Here is a 27,456-nt window from a genome sequence, read left to right on the forward strand (position 1 = left end):
GCCTCGCCTTTTAGGCGGGCTACAAAGAGTAGCTCAGTTGCCACTGGCTGCAAATACTCGCTTCTATGGCTGCCATTTGTGCCATTCACATCAACGAGGGGAAAATTACGAATTCAAAGACAATATAGCATAGTTTGAATATGTATATTTACCGGCACTCCCAGACAATTTGCAGAGGCTGTCCAATTATTTTGCACCCCCGGAAAAAAAAGACAAATTCTAGGGCTCAGTGTGAAGAGCCAAAATGTCGCACAAGAAAAACCGCAACGATAGGGTTACAGCCTACATTTAGTTTCTACTAGCTCCCCCATGTAGCCTAACATACACAAGCCAAGGAACAAACATGTAATTCATATACATTTCTTTATTTTCCCCAACGACATATAATGTATGAACTCCAATGACACGGCAATAACTCTTGTGTAGCCTGCTTTAACCAACAAAACTTTCAGAACGGTTTTTGCGTTATGAGAAGTTGCACACCCAAACACAGGTATTTTTTTCAGCTCCACCAAGCCACGGTGCTGTTGTTAAAATGGGAGGGAAGGGGAGGGATGGGGGAGGCCAGATGCATACACAGCAGCATACCATCACATAAATACCTTAACATAAAACATACGCGTACTTAGGAACACTATTAAATGCATTATTCGGGTTTTTTCATCATTATGTTTACATCCAAAAATAGCATTTATTTCAAGATATTTAAATGGTCAAATTTACAATGACAGCACGTGGATGATCCTTGAATTGTCAGAACACAGAAATATTAAATGTTTGCAAGTTAACAACACTACATACAATACTCCAGCTGGTTGTTCATTCAAAACGTAGTTAATTAACAATGTTTTTGACTTTAATGTAAAAGACAGAGTGAATATTAAGCATTCAATGATCTCTTTCCAGACACAAATCTGCAGAAATAGGGTTAAAGGTTACATCACCATGATCTATGTTATTGTCCTTTAACTATTTATATAAATATGTGATATACTTCAGAAAATAAAAAATACAGTATAAAAGAACCATCACTGTTTATATATTCGAGAATGAGAGGAAATTAAAACAGCACATCAACTGACTGAGTTTGGTAATTTCGCAGAAACAGGATTTCTCTATTTCATCCAACAAACATTCATTGCAAATAAGCATCATACCTGCACACGCGCACACAAACACACTCTGACTCGCAGACTCAGCCAAGCTGTCCGTTTTACAAAGTATCACAACAGCAGCTCTTAAAGGCCCTGTATAACGTACTGTATTAAACAGTTCAACTAAGGGGTAGTGGATGCATAATACAAGCATTGCACAATATTTCAGTTTTCAATAGTCTCCAAACAATGCACCAGGTTTTGCACATTCATCCCATTTTTATCATTTATATCAATTTTTTTTTGGAACACACATGCATTTCTAATAGGTGTGTCAGTCTAGCACACCTGATGACCACATGCAGACGACTGCATTCTACCCCATGACATCATCTACACACCAGAAACAAAGAGGGGGTATATTAAGGGACATGTGGTCACGCTGACTCTTGTCTGAGATTTGACAGACGCATAAACAACCCAACGGTTGTAAAATCATGCACGACTCTGAACAGACAGTACCACAGGCTTCACTCAGAGCAGAGGGGCTCCAAAGGTGATGCTTTAAAAAGCATGGCAGTTAGCGATGCACAATTCATCCGCTTGGACGAATACGTACAAATCACACTTGTATCAGAGCCCCCAAATGCTGTGTTTAACAGGTGCCTGATGTTATTCTTTCAAACCCTTCAAAATATTCCCTCAGCTCATTTTCACCAAGAGCAAGAGTAGGTAAATCACTTTGACAGCAAGGTACTAGACAGAAAGACATTTTCAGATATAAAACACCTCTCTTATTGAATTATTGAAAAAAATTAAAAAATACATCACACATGGCAAACACTGGTTGTCATGCCGGCCCAAGACTTGTTATCCATGAAATAAGTTTTGTTGCATAAGCATCTAAGATCACATTCCACCCTGAGACACAAAGCACTGTGTGAACTTGAACTGACAGACAAGGGTGTTCGAATGCGGAGGTCAGAAAAGATCACTGTGGTAGTGACGGGTTTCTTTTGGCGCTATATGCATGCATCAGTCACAGGGGAGAGTGTGGCCTGAGGTCTGTCCGTCTGCATATCAGCAAACAGGTGATGTACATAAATAAACACATGATCATAACACACACACACACACACACACACACACACACACACACACACACACACACACACACACACACACACACACACACACACACACACACACACACACACACACACACACACACACACACACACACACACACACACACACACACACACACACACACACAGTTGTTCACAACATGTACTGCACAAATGTCCGGCTCTGGCTGAGTCTTTAGTTGGTATAGACTTTAAAGTCAAACCGGGTGGATCACGTAGGGATAAGAAGATGCATGTTGTTGTTTCCCACCCTTTTCTGTTGCTAGGTTGTCTGCTTCTTTTCCTTTGAAGTATGTAGCATACTTCAAATGGTTTCTACAGCCTTTGGAGGACTGTAATATCACTCCCCCCCCCCCCCCCCCCCCCCAAAATTGTAGATGAATAACATCAAATGAGCGCAGAACAACTACACTGAAAACAACACTACTGATACAATTTAGATGCATCAGAGAAAGGTTAGATGCCTTGAAGACACAAAGGTAAAAAAAAAACAAAAAAAAGATTTAAGAGAAAGCTGATTCAAATAATAATTAAAAAGTTGAAAATAAACTAAATATCTTTGAAAAATATGTGACAGGTTAACTGAAGACTTCAAAGGCATGAAACACCAAAGCTGAAACTGGCCCACATGTTGCTGGCTTGAGATGCTGATTTAAAAAAAACAACAGCCGTCTGGCTGCAGCATTGAAAGGAAACACTGACATGGAAAGAAAAACAAAGTACAAAGTCCTGCAACCCAGCATTGTTAATATCAGTACCTTTGGGGAGTAAATTAAGTCATAGCTAATGACTTAAAGAAAGAAAGGCAATCTGCAAACCCAGGAGGGGGGGTGGGGGGGTCTTTGACAGATTACACGATTCCAAAATAACCTTTCACTTTTGTGGCGTTCAAAAATCACAAAAGAAAATGAAAGAAACAAAAAAACAATACGTAATTCATTTTCACACATCTAACACAATTGGTATGTCTGTCAACGTGACTTCATCCCACCTTCACGGCTAAGACTACACGGCCCTCCGGCAAAGCTTCCTCTCTACCAGTCAGCATTGTCCCAAGACTCCTCCGCTGGCTTGGCAGGACTCTTCTTGGCCTTGTTGTCGCCAGCGCTATCCCAGTTGGTGTCCCAGGTCTCCCAGCTGTCGCCGGTGCTGTGCTTGTTGTTGGACTGGCCCTCCGGGCCCCAGTTGTCCCAGCTGTCGGAGCTCTTCTTGCCAGCTGAGTTGTCGGCGATGGTCCAGCTATCGCTGCTGGGCGACTTCTTGGGCTTGGAGATGCTGCCGAAAGTCTCCCAGCCCTCGTTCTCAGCGCCACCGCTGTTCTGGTAGCCCGCCGATGGGTCTATGTTCTGATAGCCTTCTCCTGGAGATCTGCAAATAAGGAGGGGGGAAGCATTAGCAGCCGCTAATGTCAAGAGCGCCCGTAATATCTTGACCCATCTGTTTAGAGGAACCCCTTTCACATGATATATCTATAAGACAACTGGAGACATGGCTTAATAAGCTGACCCTGAAGAAAGAAAAACAAATCTGAAACAGATCATCAGATATGAACACCAAACTAAATAATTGCGTCCCTTCGGACCATTTTCCTCCTTTGCTAAAGTGGTTAGAGGGGAGCTAATTAGCTAGCAAAGACTTCATTGTGAGCTGCGCCTGATTCCTTTAAGTCTCTGAGAACACTTTACGGCTAAGTAATGTTCCACTGAGCACAGACTAAAATGTTGAAAATGATATTTCTTTCATTTCTTTCATCTTCTACTAACTTAACTATTCACAGTAACAGAAATGTTGACTAGGGGTGCCCACTGCCACTGTATATGCAAGGCAGGCAGCATGGTTGAGTATGTGGAGGTGAGAGAGAACCATCTCATACCCATCGGCTAAGTCCTCTGGTTTGCTGCCGAAATACTGAGTCACGTCCTTCCAGCCTTTTGCACCTGCGTCCTGGACCTAAACCCAAACAATGAAACTCTTGAGGACCTTTAACTTGAAAAACCATAGCTAAGCATCATTAACCTCTAGGTCAGGGATCTTCAACAGGGGGTCCGTGGAGGTACTGCAGGGGGGTCGCGAAATCTTTGGTTGATAAGACAATTTTTTTTAATATTTCTTAAAAAATAATAAAAAAAATCCAAACAATTTTTTTCCCCACAAATTTAAATGTCTTCCGAATCAGAATTGTATTTATTCCCTTTAAATTTACATTAACATAAATCCAACATATTGTAACGAATGTATAAATTGATCGAGAAGACGTTATCTTTCAGTCCAATCGACACATTCAGCTACCTACAGGAGCTCTCTCAAGCTGGGCACCGGTTCACTCACAGTACCTTTCATGCAAATACGACAGCACAGGCACTAGCCAATCAGATCGCGTTTCTGCTCAAGTCTAAAGAGCGCGAAGATCAAAAATAAAAGATGGCGGACCAAACTCCATAGCTGGTCTTGTTTGTACCTATAAATTGTTAGTTTGACATTTTTTTTGCTAAGATTTTAAAAAATAAATAAAGAGAAATAGACACTGTACAAGGTCAAAAAACGTTAATTGTAACTGAAAAAAAAGTCTGAGAGGATTTGCAAGGTGTATGAGCCCCCTAGCTAATGTTAGCATGCTACTACCTACAATCTTAACAACTTGCTAGCGGTGTGATTGGTTTGTTGACCTGTCAATCTCACTTTAACATCTATGTCGTCAACACAACTCCTTGCGCCAGACTCCTCCTCCGTCATCCGTTGGATCGTGTCAGTCAGGAGTTATTGAAAAGAAGATACATCTCACTAATGTGGGAGGATGTGTGCCATTGACAGATGCTTGAGGATTCACTGTCCCTTTTTTATGTATGATGAAATAAAAACATATCTGTGAATTATTTGAATTAGTTGTTAGCTCAGAGTTGTTTGCAAGATGTATGTTTATAAATGGCAGTGGCACGGCCACCCTGTACCTTTCATGTTGTTAAATGTTAAATTAAATTCAATGTTAAATTTGTTTTTAAGTTAAATTCGTTGTTCAAAAATGCTAGGTTAAATTCAATGTTAAAAAATAAAAATGTTAATGAATATATTAACCTTTGTATTATTTGTATAGCTTAGTATTGAATACACAATAACAGGGCTGCTATGTTTATTTGGCACTAGGCCCAGTATATTATAAACAAAATTTTAGGCAATTTATATAGTAGGGGGTCCCTGCTCATCTCGCCATCAGTTTGGGGGTCCCTGGCCTGAAAAACGTTGAAGACCCCTGCTCTAGATAATACGGCAGCAAACTAATTTCTCGTACATCCCAAAGACAGCAAAAGAGTAATAATTAAGCATAGTTCACACACTTTAACTTCTTCAATATTGCAGGGTACTAATTATTAACAAAAGTTAAATACCTATTCGGCCACAAGGTTGGTAACAAAGTCTACTTCAGACACCACACTTGTACTCACCATTAGTATTACAATGGCAGCAAAAAAGAGGTGGGAAACATTTGATTAGCATTCAAGCATAAGCAGTGATACACCCAAACCAGCCTCCTCAGTGTCACAGACAAGGGTAGAATGACTCAGCGTTTTCTCGCACAGCTCCAACCAAACAGATGCTTCATCCTCCTAATAACCCCCACCCCCAATCAATGGTCCCTCACACACTTAAGTGAGTGGGCACGCCTGTCTAGAGACAGACACCACCCCAACGTCACCTCTGAATTCAGATGGTGCAAAGCTGAGGGGTGTGATGGACACCACCCCAACGTCACCTCTGAATTCAGATGGTGCAAAGCTGAGGGGTGTGATGGACACCACCCCAACGTCACCTCTGAATTCAGATGGTGCAAAGCTGAGGGGTGTGATGGACACCACCCCAACGTCACCTCTGAATTCAGATGGTGCAAAGCTGAGGGGTGTGATGGAAGGCCACTAGAGGACGCTGTTCCACCAGAAGCGGAGTCTGGTTGGGGTGAAGCGCTTATAATGGAGATCCATGCACATGTGTCTGTGACCCAGAGAAGGCTAGTTATGGGTTAGCTCAGAGGTCTGTGCCTCTGTTTCCTACCTTTGAAGCCAAACCAGAGATGCCCACAGCCATTTCATCAAGCAACTTTCCCTCTTTTACCTAAACGAGTCAAAGCCATTTTAATTTCATATTTAAATGCCACCACCCAAAAGGTGATTTCCAAGCATGGCAACCTGTGGACAAACCTTAGTGACAAACTAACTAAATAACAAGTAAAGGTGATGTGTACAAGACAAAACAATTGCATGATTAAATGGAAGTATCAATATATTTTTTCCATGTAAAATGAAAAATGGAAGAAAATAGACAGTTTGAGACTTAATCCGTAGATTACAGTTTTTCCAACACACCAACACACACAAACAACATGCACTCTAGAGGTTCCAGGTTAGCTTTTCTAATACTAAAGGATTCGTCTGCTTTGTCATCTACTGATCAGGGTCACAGATCAGACAAAAAAAAAAACAATAGCCACTACCCTAAAGGTTCTATTGATCTCTTCACTACGTGATATTGACCCACCACCAAATTAGCACACACGCCAAACAACAGTGTTACCTTTTCTTGGGTAGGTTTGATAACATTCTCATTTAATGTCTGGCCTAACTCTGATGCCTAGTTGGGAGTGGAAAAAAAGAGAATATGTGTGAAGGAAGTCACATTCACAATCCATAATCAATCATTCAACATGAACGGTTTAGATGGGGCGGAGGTGAACGGGTTGGATGGAGGGGGCAGCATTCCTCTTTGGCATGCCGTGACAGCAATTGGACAGAGAAACACTGCTGCTAGTGATGGTTATGATGGGTTAGTGACGATCAGATGGATAAACCATGAGAGAATAAGTGAAGGCACTTGCTAAGGTTGCCAAGGTTTTTGGGACGTGTGGCTCATGCTATGGGTGCTAGTTACCCTGGCAAAGTATAATCCTCATTCAAAATGCAGCTTGGCCTATGATAGGCAAGGTAGCCAGCCGCCAAATTCCACAAAGTTTGTTGTCTGGTACTGTAAATATTTTAAAAAGCAACAAACTAAGAAACATTTCTGTCAAGTTTTGATGGGGCCAAGGGCAAACACAGCACAGGCAAAGAGGCCAATCTGTGCCCACTAACTCTCAGGACATAGAGCATCCATCTGGTCAAATCAAATGCCAGACAAAATGAAACATAAACTAAATTGCCCATAAACGTAAACGGCATAAACGCTCCATTCCCACGTTGGATGCAGCCAGTAAGCAAGACAAAGGTTATTTACAACACCAGAACATGAACTAGAAATGAAATGCACAGATGTGTAGACAGGACAACGAACTAGCGAGAGCCATGCACTGTTAGTGGTTTTACCGGCTCAGGAGGTGGCTTGTAGCCCCTCAACTTTATCCATAGTAGGCAGAGAGAGTTAGGGGAAAGTGATACTCGTACAGTTAAAACTTCATACACCTCATTAACCTCCATTCAAATCAGTGCAAAGTAACACAATTTGGAAGACTTTTTGATTTCAATCTTCTCGATAAACATTAGAGATTAAGCATCTTTACTATGGAGGACCAAACCTGCCATATTTACAAATTAATGAATGAATAAATAAATGGCCACATCCATGCATTTAGACAGAAATAATTCCTATTCCTATTCCTTTTCCTATTCCTATTCCTATTTCTATTCCTATTCCTATTTCTATTCCTATTCCTTCTTCTCAATATGTTAATGAGATGTGTCAATCAAAAATAGGTAGGCGGTATTTGACACACCATTGGCTAATCGTTTTCAATGCGTTGTATTCGATTATGTTAGGGGATGTTCTCTCAACTAGATAGTTAGGTCATCATAACTAGCGAAAGCGCAGTTGGCTAGATAGATAGCTAGCAAACTGCAAGCAGCTTCATTTGATTTGGAGCAGACATATGTGTATTTTGCGATGTATTGAGTTGGAAGTGGGGTCTCACACACTGTTTAATCCACAGGTGGCAACTTTCCTCCTATGTTTTGGGCTTTGGAAATGTGAACAAGAACGACGTGTCCCTCTAATCTCTCAGGGTACCCTGTGTCAGATCTACAAGTCCGTAGGCAGACTACTCAGACCTCAAAGTTGTCGGACCTTCTTTTCTTAGTAGCGGTTGCTAAGGTATGATTGGATATACATTTTAGTTTTCAACAAGATCGGCCAGCCTGGCTAAGTCTCTGGCAATTGCCCTTTTTATGTCTTCCATGACAGCAAGGTAAGGCTAACAGAATCGGATACAACGCATTGAAAACGATTAGCCAATGGTTTGTCAAATACCGCCTACCTATTTTTGATTGACACATCTCATTAACATATTGAGAAGAAGAAATAGGAATAGGAATAGAAAAAGAAATAGAAAAAGAAATAGGAATAGGAATAGGAATAGGAATTGGAAGGAATACATTAATAAATAAATACATGTATTCATTTATTTCGGTCTAAATGCATGGATGTGGACATTTATTTATTCATTCATTCATTTGTAATTATGGCAGGTTTGGTCCTCCATACTTTACTGCAGTACATTACATAGTCCACACAGAATCAACCGTTAATGCACAGGCTACAGAATTATGTAAATCAACTGAGTTCTCTAGTCTCTACTTCATTTTTAATATTTCAGATAGAACACAGTTTCAATATGATCACATACCTTCAGAGTTGCTTGGCTGGCAAGTTTCACAGTCTGAAGAGAGGAGTAAATATTATGTCAAAAATATATCAGAAACGTAATAGTTTTTCAGCTGACCATAAATACATTTTTCAGTATGCAAACCTAAAGTAAGATCTTCAGCCACTTATATGACGAAGAAATCCTTTACTCATTCAAATGGCCGCTTCATAATGTTTCGCCATTCCTCTCCATAGGAAGACCAGATGGTGTTTTTATGTTCAAAATGCACCTAGGCAAATATTAACACAGATACTTACATTGTCCTTAGCAACACATGCAAACTTGCTGGCACCAACTGTGAAACTGCTCCAGCCCTGCAAACACAAAGCATTGTCTTTTACTTATTTCACTAAGGACAAACATGGTGAAGGCATATTTTTAATGTGATACAGTGAGTTGAAACAATTCTCACTTTTCAAAGAACAGTTTTAAGGAGAAACTACAGCACAGATGAACATACAAACCATATTTCAAGCCAGGACTGATTATTATGTTTCTTCAAGACCATTTTTGCCATATAATAATTATCAAAATAAATGTTCCAGCTAGCTACATTTTAAACCTTGAGCGAATGGACACTAACATTGACCAAGACCAAGCTACAACAGAGTACAGGAATTGGTACAGAATCGTTGTCAAAAGACTATATTTGCACACATTTCTTTGAAACTTACAGTATAAATTGAGGACAAGGCATTGTTCACAAAATCCTCATCCCTCTTGGGGGGGTTGACTGTATTGCCAAAGCCAACATAGCGGTTGTCCTGGCCACTATAACCACCTCCACTGCACACACAAACATCAGCAGGTTACAGAACAACAACAACTACAATGTGGATATCCACTGTACTGCACAAACTAGTTCACATTGTATTCTCTGCTTGGAGACACAAACCCTTGGTACGAGTTGACATCATCACTCAGCCAGTCCTCGAAGGCTTTGTCTGAGGGGTTGCCTGAGGTATTCCCCTGGCCAGCAGAGCTATTGCACAACAGTAAGGTAAATCTCACATGTGGATTATTAGCAGTGTTCTTCATTCACAACAGCACCAACTAAGTCAAAACAACATGTTCCAGACAATTACGAGCAGAAAACACGTGCAGGCTTGCAAGATTGATAAAAACTGTAACATACATAATAAGCATTTACTTCATTTATAATGCATAGCACAATACATCTCTTGAAAAAGGAAAATTGACATCATGCAGTAGCTGAGTTGCTCAGCAACTCTTCTAAATGTGTCTGCCATCTGATGATGTTGGCATGTTTACCGGTGTGTGGAGGAGAGTCCCATCTTGGGTTGCGGTGGGGTCCAGTCTTTGGCAGAGCTATTCTCAAGGGACCATTCCTTTCCCTCTGCAAGAGTGGCAACCTGCCGCAGAGCAGACACAAGTTAGGTTGACTGAAATCTGTCCAGTGATGGCATCTTTCAAGATGTGTAGATCATTCTTTCTGTATTACTCTATTTAAAAGAGATGTTCTTTCAGCTATTCAGAGATCCAATCTGCACACCCCTTTCACTTTCTCCACGTTTTATTACGTTACAGACATATTCTGAAAAAGATTGAGCTCATTTTTTGTCTCAAAATTCTACACAAAATAGCCAGATTTTTAGACATTTGAGCTAATTTATTAAAATCAAATCCACTGATACTGCTTAAGATGTTTCTACAACTTAATTAAAGTCCACCTGTGATAAATTCAATTTGAATGGACATGATTAAGGAACACCTGCCTATATAAGGTCCCACAGGTGACGGTGCATGCCAGAGTAAACTCCAAGCCATGGAGTGAAAGGAATTACAGTATAGACTTCAGAAACAGGATTGATTCGAGGCATAGATCTGGAGAAAGGGACGGAAAAATCTCTGCAGCTCTACAGGTCCAAAAGAGCACAACGGCAACCATCATTCGTAAATGGAAGAAGTTTGGAACCACCAAGAATCTTCCTAGACCTGTCCGCCAACCAAACAGAGCAATTGGGGAAAATGGGCCTTGGCCAGGGAGGTGAGCAGGAACCCGAGGGTTACATTGAGAGCTCCAGCGTATCCTTGTGGAGATGGGAGAACCTTTCAGAAGATCAACCATCCAGGCAGCACTCCACCAATCAGGCCTTTATGGTAAAGTGGCCAGACGGAAGGCCCTCCTTATTAAAAGGCATATCACAGCCTACTTTGCCAAAAGGCACCTAGAGGACTCTCAAAACCATTAAAAACAAGATTCTCTGGTCTGATGAAACCAAAATAAAATGATTTGGCCTTAATACCAAGCATCACGTCTGGAGAAAACCAGGCACTGCTCATCACCTGGCTAATACCATCCATACAGTGGAGCATGGCGGTGGCAGCACCATGATGTGGGGATGTTTTTCAGCAGCAAGAACGGGGCGACTAGTCCTGATAGAGGGAAAGATGAATGCAGCTAAGTACACCGAGATCCTTGAAGAAAACCTGCTCCAGAGCGCTCGGGACCTCAGACTGGGGCAAAGGTTTACCTTCCCACATGACAACGACACGAAGCACACAGCCAAGAGAACAAAGGAGTGGCTTTGGAGAAAGTCTGAATGTCCTTGAGTGGCCCAGCCAGAGCCCAGACCTGAATCCAATTAAACATCTGTGGAAAAAGCTGAAAATGGCTGTGTACCGAGGCTCCCCATCGCACCTGATGGAGCGCAGATGGATATGCCAAATGGAATGGGAAAAAATGTCCAGAAACAAGTGAATCAAGGTTGTAGCTTTTTGCCCAAGCGTCTTGAAGCTGTAATCCTTCCAAAGGTGCAGCAGCCAAGTATAGGGCTAAGAGTATGCACAGATATATTCCCTAAATAACCTATTTTTGTCAGTAAAATAAAATTGCAAAAAAAAAACACATTCACTTCATTATTATTGGCTATTGTGTAGATGTTTGAGGCAAAAAATGAACTCTATTGTAGAATATTTCTGTAACGTAATAAGACGCGGTGATGGTGAAAGGGGTGTTCAGACTTATTCACACACACACAATTTCATACTTTTCAGACCTTTCCCTTAAGAACCAGAGACATAGAAAGCAGACGGAGTAGGAAGGGAAATCACTTCTGTTATGCAATTATTGTTTTTCTGGCTACATAATTAATACCTTTCCCAGACTAGATACCAACTAATCACCACCAACCAGAAATCAGTCTACCTTATCTCTGAACAGGGCTGCAGGTTTGCTGTTGTACTTCTCCTGCATGTTCCAGTTGGGATCGTAATCATCCTGCAACTCCAGAAACAGCCGGAATTTCGCATTACCTCCAGCTTTCATCTTCTCCAGCTCTATGTCCTTCCATTTGTCCATGGACACAGAGCGAACAAAACTAAAAGTAAAGATTTAAAAGTTACTCAATACTGAGTTGTCACCTGCCGAACAGCCTTTTTTTCTTTTTACAAAAATTACCCAACACAATTTTTTTCATATTCATAACACTATTTTAAACTTCTTACACAATTATTGAACTAGGAGTTGATGGGGGAAATCTAATTATTTACAATAAATCTGTGAACAAATATCTATAATACAGAACTCCTCAAGACAACATATTGAGTGCTGTGTTTAGCATAGACTTGTGTTTAGCATAGACTTCACCAAATTCTAGACTGGTTACATGTCAATGTAACAAAGCACCTACTGACGGAAGATTTTGCAAAGCGACCAAATAAATTAAAAGTTTTGCCATTTTCAGTAAAACACATTAACTGCTGGCAAATGTGTTATACAAGATTCCATACACTTGGGGCAAGAATGCTGTAAATATAACATAACTAAAGACATTTAAGGGACTCCGCTTTCCAACCAACAGTGTCCTGTGGAGTGGTATATTTTCAATAATTTCCACAAGAGTATTCATTTTTTGTAAATTACATAATTTCCCACAGACACATCAAAATATGATAGGATTTAGTGATACATTTTTGACTTATGAGCTTTAATTTCTCAGAATTCCCTGAATTTTATTAAATAATATTTTTGCTGAAAAATATTTTTTGTTTTACACCAGCAGACAAGAAATGAATGAGCAAAGTGGAAATGGACATAGAAAATGTAATCAGACCATTTGTTGGCGTATGTTGACGTCCCCAGGTCCTAGCAATTTCCTAGCAAGATTTAGTCTGTGATTCTGGTGAAGAGTTATTGATATTTGAGCTCAACAAGTCCAATTAAATGTGCTCTTCCATGCTCTTGTTTTCTTCCCATTTACAGAGCCAGGACTGTAGTTTCTGTAGAGCACACACACTTAAAGGCATCCAGTGCAACTTTCGAGGATTAAATAAACATTCAATTTCTAGAATTGCCGACGGGAATCTACTCAGAGAATTGCTGACGGGAATCCTGCTTTATTTATTGGTGGCACCAATAAATAAAGATTGTTGTTGTTTACGATTTTCTATCAGTTCTCACCACACAACGACGTCTCATCTTTGCTCCTTGAATGTCGATATGTAATGGTATGGAGTTATTGAAACTTGCTACGTGTAAAAAAAGACTAGAAATTGACTAGAAATTGAATGTTTATTTTTGCCTCGAAAGTTGCACTGGGTGCCTTTAATGGACAGCTAGAGTAGCAATCTGCTGAATTTGACAAAAGGTGTATTGTACAATCTCAAACTGTACCTTTAAAGGTTGTGGGAGAGGTTATGAGGGGCTTTCTGCATCTTACACTGGGAAATGTACATGTCTGGGAAATCTATCCCAGATTCCAAGACCAAAGTAATGCCATCAAATAACAATAATGCCTTCAAATAACAATCGTGTCCAAAGGGCAAGAGTCATTGGCTGGACTGAAAACATGATAAAAACAACCTTCGCAGCAGAAGATGACAAGACTAGTGGAGAGATACAGACCTGAGATGAACTCCAAGGCCACGATGTTTCCCAGAGCACTCCAGACAGATCCATATTCCATAGGTCACACTCACCCATTGCGGATTGAATGCACCACATTCAAAACAAATCTATGGAGAGCCAAAGGCAAACTGTTGGACTGCATTGCAGAGAAAACAGCTTTTAACAGCCAGACAGGATTGGCTGACTTTAATAAAACACAGGAAGAAATATTAATTCCTTGCCCTGGTACTGTTTAATAGTACTCACATTGTTCCCATCGTCTGTTCTCACTTCCTTCAGCACTCGTCTGCTCCTTGGACTAGCCATTTCGCCTAGCTGAAGAGAATTGGTGACGATTAGCAATCGTTACGTGAGGATGGATTGAGAGGTTTGGATAGAGTGAAAGTGAAACTTCGGGATTTTTTGGCGTCCAAACTTTTACGAAGGGCAAATAACGACCGAAATCGGTCCAGTATTAGTATTGAGTTAGAAAGTTATAATAGGAAAGCGAGGTCTAAAAATACGGCCCAGGTTGAAACATCTTGAGGTTTCCCTTATAGTGGAGAACGTATGCTTCACTGAGGCGCCCCCGAGATAAGAATGTAAATGTTATGGGTCACAGATTGCACTGCCCTCACGACACGTATGATAAATATTATGTTATAGCCTGACCAGGATTGAAGCAAGCAAATGACCACTAACAGTGACGTTATTTGCCACCTCACCACAGGTAGCTCGCCTACATACACAGGGCATGAAGGTAAAACGTTAGCGTAGGTAGGCTGCCATGGAGAGGACGCAATCAACCAAATCGTCCTAAAAACTATCCGCCGCCTAAATATTAACATATACCCATACATAACGACATTGAAGTTCTGCATGCACTGGATACATAGCTCATTCGGTTACAATATCTGCTTGCTAGCTAGCTAGCTTGTTAGCAAACCCGTTCTTCCTATAGACCTTATGTTAGCAGAGGTAACAAAACAAATCTCATTAGATATCTTACCTTGATATATCAGTGACTTACAAATCTCTCTGTTGTCCTATTTGAGTATGTTATATTTCTTTGGTTGTGTTGACAAAATTCGTTTTTATTTAAATGTTCGGTTCGTTAAATAAAATAAATGACAAGGGTTTCAGACACCGGTAGCCATGTTGACGATTCAGCACCAGTTTGTCTACGTTGGCAAGGCAATGCATTCTGGGAAACCTCATCTACAGCAGTGTTCGTTTTCGGCTGGCTGACTTGTATCAGGACCTGACCGGACCTGACCATCAATGCCGGTGTTGTACCCGATTCAGCACCCCCGTCAGAATATGCACCCCCTTGACGCACCACTCGCTTGCCTAAACAAACGCAGGGGAAAATACTATACTACGATTTCATTATTTGTGAAAGAGATGGAAGAGAAGAACACAAGTGATTACAGTCTTTAGAACTGTTCTAAAGAGTACAAACAACCGATGTTTTTCTATGCACCCCTTGACGCACCACTCGCTTGATCGGAAACGAAAGCAGTTCGCCTAAATAAACGCATGGAAAAATACTATACTACGATTTCATTATTTGTGAAAGAGATGGAAGAGAAGAACACAAGTGATTACAGTCTTTAGAACTGTTCTAAAGAGTACAAACAACCGATGTTTTTCTTCCAAAAACCTCGGATAATAGCGAACGCAAAAGAACACCTTTTTGTTCTGTGGAAATATACAGCCTACCCCAGCCATGACTACAAAATGAATTAATGTAATTTTGAATTAGCAAGTTGAATGTATTTGACACGGTGTTTCACAAGACTAAATAACGAAATGCAGTTTAGTATCTAACAGGAAGTGCAAATAAGCAGAAAGTGCAGAATATGTGCATATGAATGGCAGTGGTATATACAGTGGGGGAAATAAGTATTTGAACCCCTGCCGACTTCGCAAGTTTGGCCACTTGCAAAGAAATGTGTGATCTAGAATTTTAATGGTAGGTGTATTTTAACAGTGAGAAACAGAATATCAACAAAAAAATCCAGAAAACTGCATTTTATAAGATTTATGACTTTATTTGCATTTGATGCAAAAAATAAGTATTTGAACCCCCAAGCAAACAGCAAGAATTCTGGCTCCCAATGGCCAGTTATGTGCCCAAAAAGCACACAGATTAGTCCTCATTAGGTCTAACAAGGTATACCTGATCTCAACTGGTGACCTGTATAAAAGAAACCTGTCCAAAGAATCGTACTTCACACCTTCAACCTCACCACCATGGGCAAGACCAAAGAGCTGTCCAAGGACGTCAGAGATAAGATTGTAGGCCTGGACAAGGCTGGAATGGGCTACAAAACCACCGGCAAGCAGCTTGGTGCGAAGCAGATAACTATTGGTGCGATTATTCATAAATGGAAGCAACACCAAACAACTGTCACCCGCTCTAGGTCTGGGGCTCCATGCAAGATATCCCCTCGTGCGGAATCAGTGATCATTCGAAAGGTGCAGAATAACCCCAGAACTACACAGGGGGAGCTTGTGAATGATCTCAAGGCAGCTGGGACCAGAGTCACCAAGAAAACCATTGGCAACACACCACGCCGTAATTTTTTGAAGTACTGCAGCACTCGCAAGGTCCCCCTGCTCAAGGAAGCACATGTACAGGGCCATCTGAAGTTTACCATTGCACAGTTGAATGATTCTAGGGAGGATTGGGAGACAGAATATGGTCAGATGAATCCAAAATCAAGCTCTTTGGCATCAACTCGACTTGCCGTGTTTGACGGGGGGGGGGGGAATGCTGAATATGACCCCAAGAGTACATCATACCCACCATCAAGCATGGAGGTGGAAACATGCTTTGGGGCTGTTTCTCTGCCAAGGGTACAGGACGACTCCACCGCATCAAGGGGACTATGGATGGGGCCATGTAACGTGGAATATTGGGCTTGAACCTCATTCCCTCATTCCCTCCCATTGAAAACACAACCTTAAAGATTTGGAGAGGATCTGGAAAGAGGAGTGGACCAAAATCCCTCCTGAGATGTTTGTAAACCTGGTGACCAACTACAAGAAACGTCTGACGTCTGTGCTTGCCAATAAGGGTTATTCCACCAAGTACTAAGTCATTTTTGTCAGTCAGTTTTGGGGGTTCAAATACTTATTTTTTGCATCAAATGCAAATAAAGTCATAATTCTTATAAAATGCATTTTTCTGGATTTTTTTGTTGATATTCTGTTTCTCACTGTTAATATACACCTACCATTACAATTATAGATCACACATTTCTTTGCAAGTGGCCAAACTTGTGAAATCGCAAGGGGTTCAAATACTTATTTTCCCCACTGTACATAATGGGATAGTATAAGATACAGTATGATACTGTACTCTGCTTACTCATACTAGTCCCATGTCTGTACTCTGAAAAGCATTTGATGATCGGATCAACAGAATTCTTTTAAAGGGGGGGGGGTGCATATCACGACAGGCCAATTTCATACCATGCAGAATAAGCACCCCCTGTTCAATTCTACTAGGAAGGTGTCACATGCATGAAACTCACTGTGCTTACTCATACTAGTCCCATGTCTGTACTCTGAAAAGCATTTGATGTTGGGGTCAACAGAATTCTTTTAAAGGGGGGATGCATATCACGACAGGCCTATTTTCACACCAGTCAGAATAAGCACCCCCTGTTCAATTCTACTAGGAAGGTGGCACATGCATGACACTCACTCTGCTTACTCATACTAGTCCCTTGGCTGTACTCAGAAAAGCATTTGATGTTGGAGTCAACAGAATTCTTTTAATGGGGGGGGGTGCATATCACGACAGGCCTATTTTCACACCGGTCAGAATAAGCACCCCCCCCCCTTTTAAAAGAATTCTGTTGACTCCAACATCAAATGCTTTTCAGAGTACAGCCAAGGGACTAGTATGAGTAAGCAGAGTGAGTTTCATGCATGTGCCACCTTCCTAGTAGAATTGAACAGGGGGTGCTTATTCTGACTGGTGTGAAAATAGGCCTGTCGTGATATGCACCCCCCCTTTAAAAGAATTCTGTTGATCCGATCATCAAATGCTTTTCAGAGTACAGACATGGGACTAGTACGAGTAAGCAGAGTGAGTTTCATGCGTGTGACACCTTCCTAGTAGAATTGAACAGGGGGGTGCTTATTCTGACTGGTGTGAAAATAGGCCTGTCGTGATATGCACCCCCTCCTTTAAAATAATTCTGTTGATCCGATCATCAAATGCTTTTCAGAGTACAAACATGGGACTAGTATGAGTAAGCACAGTGAGTTTCATGCATGTGACACCTTCCTAGTAGAATTGAACAGGGGGGTGCTTATTCTGACTGGTGTGAAAATAGGCCTGTCGTGATATGCACCCCCCCCCCCCCCCCCCTTTAAAAGAATTCTGTTGATCCGATCATCAAATGCTTTTCAGAGTACAGACATGGGACTAGTATGAGTAAGCACAGTGAGTTTTATGCATGTGACACCTTCCTAGTAGAATTGAACAGGGGGGTGCTTATTCTGACTGGTGTGAAAATAGGCCTGTCGTGATATGCACCCCCCCCCCCCCCCTTAAAAGAATTCTGTTGATCCGATCATCAAATGCTTTTCAGAGTACAGACATGGGACTAGTATGAGTAAGCAGAGTACTGTATCATACTGTATCTTATACTATCTCATTATGTATACCACTGCCATTCATATGCACATATTCTGCACTTTCTGCTTATTTGCACTTCCTGTTAGATACTAAACTGCATTTCGTTATTTAGTCTTGTGAAACACCGTGTCAAATTCATTCAACTTACTAATTCAAAATTACATTAATTAATTTTGTAGTCATGGCTGGGGTAGGCTATATATTTCCACAGAACAAAAAGGTGTTCTTTTGCGTTCGCTATTATCTGAGGCTTTTGGAAGAAAAACATCGGTTGTTTGTACTCTTTAGAACAGTTCTAAAGACTGTAATCACTTGTGTTCTTCTCTTCCATCTCTTTCACAAATAATGAAATCGTAGTATAGTATTTTTCCATGCGTTTATTTAGGCGAACTGCTTTCCTTTCCGATCAAGCGAGTGGTGCGTCAAGGGGGTGCATAGAAAAACATCAGTTGTTTGTACTCTTTAGAACAGTTCTAAAGACTGTAATCACTTGTGTTCTATGGAGGATTATCGGGGCCAAAACTAAATAAATAACTAAATAAATAAATAAATGGTTAAATACTTGGATAAATACATAATTAGAGTTATTTATACCTACATTTATTTATTTATACTTACATATATTTATTTATACTTACATATATTTATTTATACTTACATTTATACTTACATTGTGTCATACATTTTGTCATACATTTTGTCACACTTACATTTTGTCATACATTTTGTCATACATTTTGTCATACTTACATTTTGTCCACGGTGTAACTTGTTTGCAGCAAAATAAATCCGTCATCCCCCGTCAAAAAGTCAGGGGGCGGGTTAAAGCCTCTGATTGGTGGTTCAACTTGAATTGACTGCTTTTGACTAATTCAAGATGGCAGCACCCGGTGTGGATTCAATAAATGGAATATTGCATGCTACAGTAGTCGAAATGTTGGCTGTAGCTGAGGAGATGGAGGCAACTGACTATTCACATTGTTTTTAAAATCATATTGAGGGCTTCGCTGAGATTATATCAACGGTATCGGCCCTGACTGACACAGACATAGATGAAAATGTGTTCCCGATCCTCAGGGAGATGGTAGCAGATGAGGCTGAGTGATAGCCTACAGGCGATACACCCTGGAGGTGGTCTACTCTTCGGCTGGCACAATTGAACACTTCGCACTCTCTGGCCTGAAAATACAAGATATTGCGAACCTTTTTCGAGTGTCCAAGCGCACTATCAAGCGACAAATGCAGCAGAGTGGTATCAAGTATTAATAAGAGTAGCCTAGACTGTGTCTGTGTCAGGGGTATAGATGTTCGGGATCTGGAGAGAGTAATGGGTAAACGTCCCTTGTCATGACTAAACGGAGAGCTCCAACTATTAACTCTCTAGTCTGAGAGTTGTCATGTGTTGGGGAGCTGTGAGTCTCTTTCTCTGAGACTGTTGTAACGTCATTACTGCTTGACTGTCACTATGTTTACATTATTGTGCCCTATAAAAGATGGTCCTCCGGCCTTCAGAGCGGAGAGAGACATGATTGAGACCTAAGCCGGATGTTGTGTTGTTTTTTATTGTCAGAGGTCTGGGTTTCTCTCCCAATCTACAGATTGATAAACGTATTACAATCCAGTACTCAACTGAACCCCGTTTATACGGTGGGAAAACGTATATATTTTCATGCGGTTTGGCCTTTCATTTACGAGAAAAAACGGAGGTTTTATCACGGAAAACGATCATTTCTAAAAACTCCGGCCAAAGTGGAGATTTCAGGAAAACTCAGTTTTTGCGTGTGCACTGGGTCAAACGGAGTTTTAGGTTACCAAACGTCACATATGCGCCTAAAAATGCATTCGTCATGTGAGCGTCCATATGTACAGTTAGTTTGCTTAGCCTACTGATCATGGATGCTGTTAACGTAGTGCTCATTTATATGTTAATGCAAACGCAGGATTGCATTCTTTCAACCCTATAACTGAATCTCTCAACCCTTCCCCGGTGTGTGACTATTGGCTTTAACAATGGTATCCCCTGCACTTCCACCAGTGGACTACGAGTTTTACATTCCATCTTGTCTACCTGTTGTAGCCAAATAAACGTAAAGGATCCACATATCTAGGACTCATAGCCAATGTAATGGATTAGCAGCCTACTTATGCAAACCTACAGGTTTGGCATAGTTATGATGGCGCTTGGGGGCGTATATGCGGGTTCATGTAAACAGAACGTTTTTTGGAAAACGACCTTGTGTGTACGACGTTATTTTTGAACGGAAGGGCAGAAATATTCTCTATTCTGTAATTACCCGGCTATGTGTAAATGTGGTCTTACTCTTAGTCACTCCGTTTATGAAGAGACGGACAAAACACTTTCTTCATCACTGGTGATTCAAAAACTGAGGACATAAGAACCATGCTACAGCGTAACATTCTAATAGCAGCCAGGTGCAAATGCAAACTATGGAAGAAGAGATAGACGTGATGGGGTAACGACAGCGCTACGACTACTACGGCCAGTGCACCCATGGCTAAGGCCAGTAGGCCACATTAAACCCAACATTTCATAACACTACTAGAAATACTACTAGGCTACTACTAGTATAGTCAAGTTGAGGGCCTCTTAAATTAAGGATGCAGCCTCACGCAGCAGCTGAGGGTATGTCTTCTGGGACATTCTGGTATCTTGATTTATTTAAATAATGCTCATTATTATACGGCTCTTCAGAACGTTCCAAAAAGCCCCGTTGATTTGAATGGGCCATCCCCAACATTCGCAGGTACTTATTTTCATATAATGACCTGCATATAATGACCGCTGTGCTGTCAATGGCAACGGGTTTTGTGCTTCTGATATAGGTCTTTCGTATCATTCCGAAAGTATTGAGTCCGGTAACTTATCAATGGAGTTTCAGTGGACGGTTGAGCAGCTGTGTTCTCAAGAATGTTCAACGTCTTTGAAGTTCAACGTCTTTGGCGAACTATTTCTCTGCTTTTTAACACTACATATAGTAACAAATACATTGTAAAAAGACACACTGTGTTAAGTTATTTTTTTGTTTTGGCAAGTTGCCGTATAATAAGCGGGATAATGTATAGAACGCAGGTCCTTATTAATAAGTCCCTTCAGGGCGAAGCAAGACACCTCCGCTTCGCGTCGGTGTCCGGTTCACCCTGTCGGGACTTATTTTCCGATAAGGACCTGCGTTCTATACATTATCCCTTACATAACTTTCATTAAACTAAATCTGGCGCTTGGCATCCATAAACGCCAAAATTCAGTATCCATCGAGCCTGATCGACTGGTTGAGCCTGCCTGGTGTGTAATACTGTTCATTCACCAATCAGAGGCTTTAACCCGACCCCTGACTTTTTGACGGGGGATGACGGATTTATTTTGCTGCAAGCAAGTTACACCGTGGACAAAATGTAAGTATGACAAAATGTATGACAAAATGTATGACAAAATGTAAGTATGACAAAATGTAAGTATGACAAAATGTATGACAAAATGTATGACAAAATATATGACAAAAGGTATGACAAAATGTAAGTATAAATAAATATATGTAAGTATAAATAAATATATGTAAGTATAAATAAATAAATGTAGGTATAAATAAATCTAATTATGTATTTATCCAAGTATTTAACCATTTATTTATTTATTTAGTTTTGGCCCCGATAATCCTCCATAGTGTTCTTCTCTTCCATCTCTTTCACAAATAATGAAATCGTAGTATAGTATTTTTCCCTGCGTTTGTTTAGGCGAACTGCGAGTGGTGCGTCAAGGGGGTGCATATTCTGACGGGGGTGCTGAATCGGGTCACACCGGCCATGGATTTGCCATATGATTTTATCATAGTTTTATTTGAAAAGAAGGGTAATGTCTTCTTTCAAAGGAGGAAGATGTGGTGTTAACTGCATTACCCAGAATGCACTACACATATGGGCAGTAGACTGTGAGCTACATGTTGAAAGTCGCATCCAGTAAAAGTCATAGCAAAACCCATGTGATACGTGATATGACCCTTATGTGATATTGTGATATCTGATCTCAAACATTTTGTATGATTTTGGCAAGTAGGCTATAGCTATGTAATTTTGTTAACGTGTATACCAATGTTGTGAACCTGATATCTGATTATTCTTGTAGGCATATAGGCCCTATGTCTGTTAGCTAGGCCTATTTGTATTGCCAATGGGTGTTTATAGTGTCATGGTTTAATTATGCGGGATTGCTTTGTTGTATTATAATAACAAAGGTGTCAAAAGTGGCGCATGCTCATTCACTCGTCCTGCTACCATGTGATACGGCTTTTCAGCTAAATCCATCCTTCTTCGGCGTCGATTCCAGTCAACGAGTCACTTCTGAGCTGCAACCTTCAGCTATTTACAGATGTTAACCTCTACCAAGATGTCCAGCAACATTTCACTCAATGGATGATAACGGGAGGAGAAATCAGTCATTATAAATCTTATTTTTATGTTCAAGTATTACATTAAGAAATGTAAGTGTGGGTTTTTATATTTCAAAATGATATAACGAATGCATAGATAGCCATACAATATTCAAGTAGCCTATAGCAAAAGCTGTAAGGACCGTTATAAAGTAGGCTAGGCTACCTAATTTTGTTCACATGTTTATCAATGTTGTGTGAACCTGATATCTGAATATTCTTGTTTATTTCTGTTAGCTATTTGTATTGTCAATGAGTGTTAATAGTGCCATGGTATAATCAGGCGGGGTTGCTTTGTCTTATTATAAAAATAAAGGCGGAAATGATCTTAGTCTGATCGGTAAATTCAACACACTGTAGATCTACTACATCTGTTATGAGCGTGCAGCTAAATAACATTTAAGACTACGAACTATTTACTTAATCCTGTAAACGTTTGATATTTATGTGCAGGTACATTTTCCGCTCAGCAACTGACGATGCTGCTAGTTGGCAGCTCGCCCGCATGTCCCCCCTCATGCCAGTGACGTATACCTCATGCTACAGTGTCCATTGGCATATCCCTCTTTATGCCAGTGGCATGTAATTCCTGATGCCACATGCTGATTAATAATTGAACTCCTACTTGAAACTTTCGGTCGACCTGCATACTCTAAACAGTTTAAAAACAGACCACTGTCAACATCCAGCTGGACTACATGGTCAGAAAAGAGCTCTGTTAAAAATCATCACATATGCTATAGTGAAGCGGTGAGACCCTTCCGCCATCTGCTGGACTCTTGTTTCCCTGTTTGTGTGATGGAGTGACAGTGTGTGTATGCATGCATGTGTGTTATCCCCCCTTATATATTGGACTATGTCAATAAGTTATGATGGGGTTTTGATTGGGGGGAGGTGTCATGGAGGACATGATCAGGGAAATCGATAGGGTACTCATTGATAAGGGGTGGGCCTTTTCTAAAATGTTGGTTTGGTTAAGAGCTGTGAAGAGTAAATGAGAGTGAGACATGTTAAACTTTGAGCAAGTGTGATTATTATTTAAAAATGTTTTAGTTTTTATTTATTTGTAGAAGTGTTCAGGGGTTTGTTGTTTTCATTAGAATGACACCTCCTACTGCCCGTTCCTCGTAGGTTGTAATTCAATAGGCAGTAAACCTTGAATCATCTACTTTTGGCTTCCGCTGTCTCCATCCAAAAGTTTGTGTTGGTCTCCATACATCAAGTGTGCAGTTGTCAGTTGTTGCCATAATTCTCATAATTGAAAGACAGTGTTTATCCAACTTGAAAGCACACATTTATCAAACTTATTTTCACATTACAGAGGGAAGCTTGTTTTAGCTAGTTTAAGCATGTTAATGCAGCTGAATAAACAGATGCTGTACTTCCAATTGTACACTAGATGGCAATACAAATCTTAGGAAGAATTTGATGTGGCTTGAAGCTCAAGGCTTTTACAGAACTCTGAAGGTTGTGTGGTCTTTCTGATCTCCGAATGCTAGTTATATACAAATCACTGTCTTGTGAGAGTCATTTACCAGATGTATTGACTTCTTTCTCCTTAATTGATATTTATTGATTAATCTGATGTTTTGTAATTGGAGACATTGTTAGTAATGTATAAGAAGGTAGTACAGCACTGGGGATATATAATATTTTTTCTTGGCACTGTATGAGGTGTTAAATAATGAAAGCCACTGAGAAATAAGATCTTTGTTTTCCCTTTTGGAATCACATCACACACTCTCAGTTGAAAATAGTAAAAAAAACTAAACTTTCCCATTTGGAGAAAAATAAGAAACAAGGAGACATCCTTCTCATCTCTACCTTCACTGCTGCCTCCATTTGTACCATCCATGGTCATTTCATTAATCAGATTATATTGTGCAATTCAAACATATTTGCTGGCCTGTCACAATGCCCCAGTGGGTAATTCAAAAGGCCAAAGTACAAAACCTAACCTTGCATTCTCAAAAGACATGTGGGACTGTGGAGTCCTGCGCAGCAGCTAGTGCCAACAGCCGTGTTTATCAGTGAGTCCAGGCCTGTATAAAAGGGGTGTGAGGGGAGTAGAGTGTCCATCTCAGTCTGTGATAGCTGTCAGTGCAATGATGAAACCGGCCACAAGCCTCAGGGTCCGTCTACCAGTGCTGGTGTTTGTGTCAGAGGTGGTGTTCCTGGCTCTGTATGCTGGCTTTGTAACTTATGACGATAATGCCAATGCCAAGTTCCAAAACAATCTTACCAATCCAATGGACAACTCCATGTACAGGGATTATCCATACTTTGCGGATGTGCAGGTCATGATCTTCATCGGCTTCGGCTGTCTGCTGGCCTTCATGCGTTTCTACGGCTTCAGTGGCATGGTCTTCAACTTCCTGACAGCCACGTATGCCATCCAGTGGGCCATCTTAGTGCAGGGCTTCTTCCAGTTCTACTCTGACGGGAAGATTCACCTAGGTGTGATAAACCTTCTGAATGCTGAATTTGCCTGCGCTGTTGTGCTGATCTCCTTTGGGGCTGTCCTGGGGAAGACCAGTCCAGTGCAGCTCCTTGTGATGGCCATTCTCGAAGTCCCTATTTTTTCCGTCACAGAGTGGGCAGTGCTCAAGTACCTGAAGATCACTGACTCTGGTGGCTCCATCCTCATCCACCTCTTTGCCTGCTACTTTGGCCTCGGGGTCACATTTGTGATGTACCGGCCTTCTCTTAACAAAGGGCACTCCAAGGAGATCACCAGCTACCAGTCCGACATCTTGTCTGTGATTGGAACTCTGTTTCTCTGGGTGTTCTGGCCCTCCTTCAACTCAGCGCTGACACAGAAAGGGGATGACCAGCACAGGGCCGTCCTCCACACATTCATTGGACTTAGCGCCTCCACGCTCACTGCATTCGCCCTCTCTGCCATGCTCAACAAGAGGGGGAAGATCACCATGGCTGACGTTCAGAATGTCACACTGGCAGGAGGTGTCACAGTTGGGGCTTCCGTCGACATGATGATCTCCCCTGCGGCTGCCTATGCCCTGGGTGTGATAGGCTGCACCGCCTGCATGCTGGGCTACAAGTACCTCACCCCTTTCCTTGCCCGTCGCCTGAGAATTCAAGACCAGTGTGGCATCCACAACCTCCACGGGCTCACCGGGCTCATTTCCTGTCTGGCCGGTATCTGCGCCATCCTGTTGGCCTCTGAGGAGACATACGGCCCCAGCATGTACCAGATCTTTGCCCATCGCGCCCCCATGGAGGGAGATCCCAAACTACTGGAGCTCCAGAAGCTAATTCCAGGGCTCAAGCCAGGCTTGGGTCGCACCGGCCAGGTGCAGGCTCTGTATCAAGTGGCCGCCATTTTTTCCACCATAACAGCGGCAGCAATTGGTGGTGTGTTGACCGGCATAGTCATGAAGCTTCCTTTTCTGGCACCAATCTCAGATGACTTCTGCTTCGAGGATGAGTTGTTCTTTGACATGCCGTCCGATTATGAGAGCTTGACCTCAGGTCTGGAGAAAGGGCCGTTTAAAGAGGAGGATTCAAAAGTCTGAACGCTGGTGTCATTATTTACTTTGAAAGAGCACTGATTTTTCAAACCATGATTTTCTGTGCTAAAGGAGATTTAGAGGCGTGGTGTAAAATACTTGACAGCCTATCTCTACATCCGTTTGACCTTTCACGTCAAAATCTGCAGTAATGTGTCAAAGAAAGAATGGTTAATAGAGCTGAAATGTATTGTGCTTAATACAGAGTTCCCACAGTCATGGAAATCCTGGAAAAGTCAAGAGTGATTCAGTTAAATTGACATTTTCCAACTCACCTTCTAAAAAATTACCTGAAAAGATTGTTGTTTCATTTCCAATCAATAATTAGGGCCACTTGTTGTGAATGGTTATGGAAATTTCATTAAAGTCAGAAAAGTCCAAGTTTTGAAATGTTGCCAATGCAAATGGGTGGGAACCCTGTTAATAGCTGCCCTTTAACTCCTGATAACTCCAGGAACTCCTTTTACTGTCAGTTCAAGAGGTGTGTTAGAACATACCATGTGTAGATGAGTCAGGTACTGCTTAGGAGATGTTTATTAGATTTATTCATCTATTCATGATGCATTCATCAAGGGAATGATCATTGACATTATTATTTATTTATTGTTCAGCGCTGTGGAATTAACGTACATTTTTGTAACATGTCTGGAATAAATATGATATTAAACATGCCATCCTTACACACTTAATGATTACATTCATTTCAGTTTATTTGGTTGTTTACAAAATACTGTACACCTAAAAAGTAAAAATCCCTTACGCCAAATAGTTTACTCTTTGTTAAGAGAGCAGAATGTAATGCAAATGGTGCAAATGATGTGTGTGTGTATATATATATATATATATATATATATATATATATATATTTATTTATATATTTAAAAGCCCATGTGCAAAACCCATGTGCAAAAACTATTCAACCCCCAAAAGACTGTATTCTATGGAACAACCTCTACAATCACAAAAGTTTAGTTTACTGTCATGGTTCTTGGAATCTGTGTCTTGCTGGTAAGTCCATTGATCACAAAAACTCTTTCCTTTGCCAGATACA

General features: G+C 40.9%; 2 protein-coding genes across 6 annotated transcripts; one reads left to right on the forward strand and one right to left on the reverse strand.

Annotated features, from left to right (window-relative positions):
- Positions 1 to 3,081: 3,081 nt before the first annotated feature.
- Positions 3,082 to 14,942, reverse strand: arfgap1 (ADP-ribosylation factor GTPase activating protein 1). Of its 5 annotated transcripts, none has more exons than XM_080848647.1 (14): positions 14,804 to 14,942; positions 14,041 to 14,109; positions 13,792 to 13,901; positions 12,094 to 12,265; positions 10,197 to 10,297; positions 9,820 to 9,906; positions 9,599 to 9,710; positions 9,182 to 9,238; positions 8,904 to 8,936; positions 7,591 to 7,620; positions 6,806 to 6,862; positions 6,287 to 6,346; positions 4,116 to 4,192; positions 3,082 to 3,610 (listed from the first exon to the last, which is right to left on the reverse strand). In XM_080848647.1, the coding sequence occupies exons 2-14, from the start codon at positions 14,098 to 14,100 to the stop codon at positions 3,277 to 3,279; spliced, it is 1,290 nt and encodes a 429-aa protein (XP_080704773.1). In that variant the 5' UTR covers positions 14,101 to 14,109; positions 14,804 to 14,942; the 3' UTR covers positions 3,082 to 3,276. The 5 variants fall into 5 exon arrangements, with proteins under 5 accessions (XP_080704773.1, XP_080704772.1, XP_080704774.1 ...); XM_080848646.1 differs by having other exon boundaries at positions 14,783 to 14,931; XM_080848648.1 differs by lacking the exon at positions 7,591 to 7,620 and having other exon boundaries at positions 14,783 to 14,931.
- Positions 14,943 to 24,980: 10,038 nt separating this feature from the next.
- On the forward strand, positions 24,981 to 26,411 carry LOC308373465 (ammonium transporter Rh type B-like; the record flags this gene model as incomplete). Its single annotated transcript, XM_080848990.1, has 1 exon — positions 24,981 to 26,411. The coding sequence occupies one exon, from the start codon at positions 24,981 to 24,983 to the stop codon at positions 26,409 to 26,411; it is 1,431 nt and encodes a 476-aa protein (XP_080705116.1).
- Between the last annotated feature and the right edge of the window lie 1,045 nt (positions 26,412 to 27,456).

This window comes from Sprattus sprattus (assembly GCF_963457725.1).
Source record: "Sprattus sprattus genome assembly, chromosome: 12".
NCBI lineage: Eukaryota > Metazoa > Chordata > Actinopteri > Clupeiformes > Clupeidae > Sprattus > Sprattus sprattus.

What these genes read in the sequence shown, in the direction of transcription:
- arfgap1 (XM_080848647.1), bottom strand. Translation starts at nt 14,100, where the DNA reads ATGGCTAGTCCAAGGAGCAGACGAGTGCTGAAGGAAGTGAGAACAGAC. An exon ending in CAGCCCTGTTCAGAGATAAG is followed by an intron (nt 10,298 to 12,093) that starts GTAGACTGATTT and finishes GCTCTGCGGCAG; the next exon opens with GTTGCCACTCTTGCAGAGGG. An exon ending in GGACTCTCCTCCACACACCG is followed by an intron (nt 9,907 to 10,196) that starts GTAAACATGCCA and finishes GTTGTGCAATAG; the next exon opens with CTCTGCTGGCCAGGGGAATA.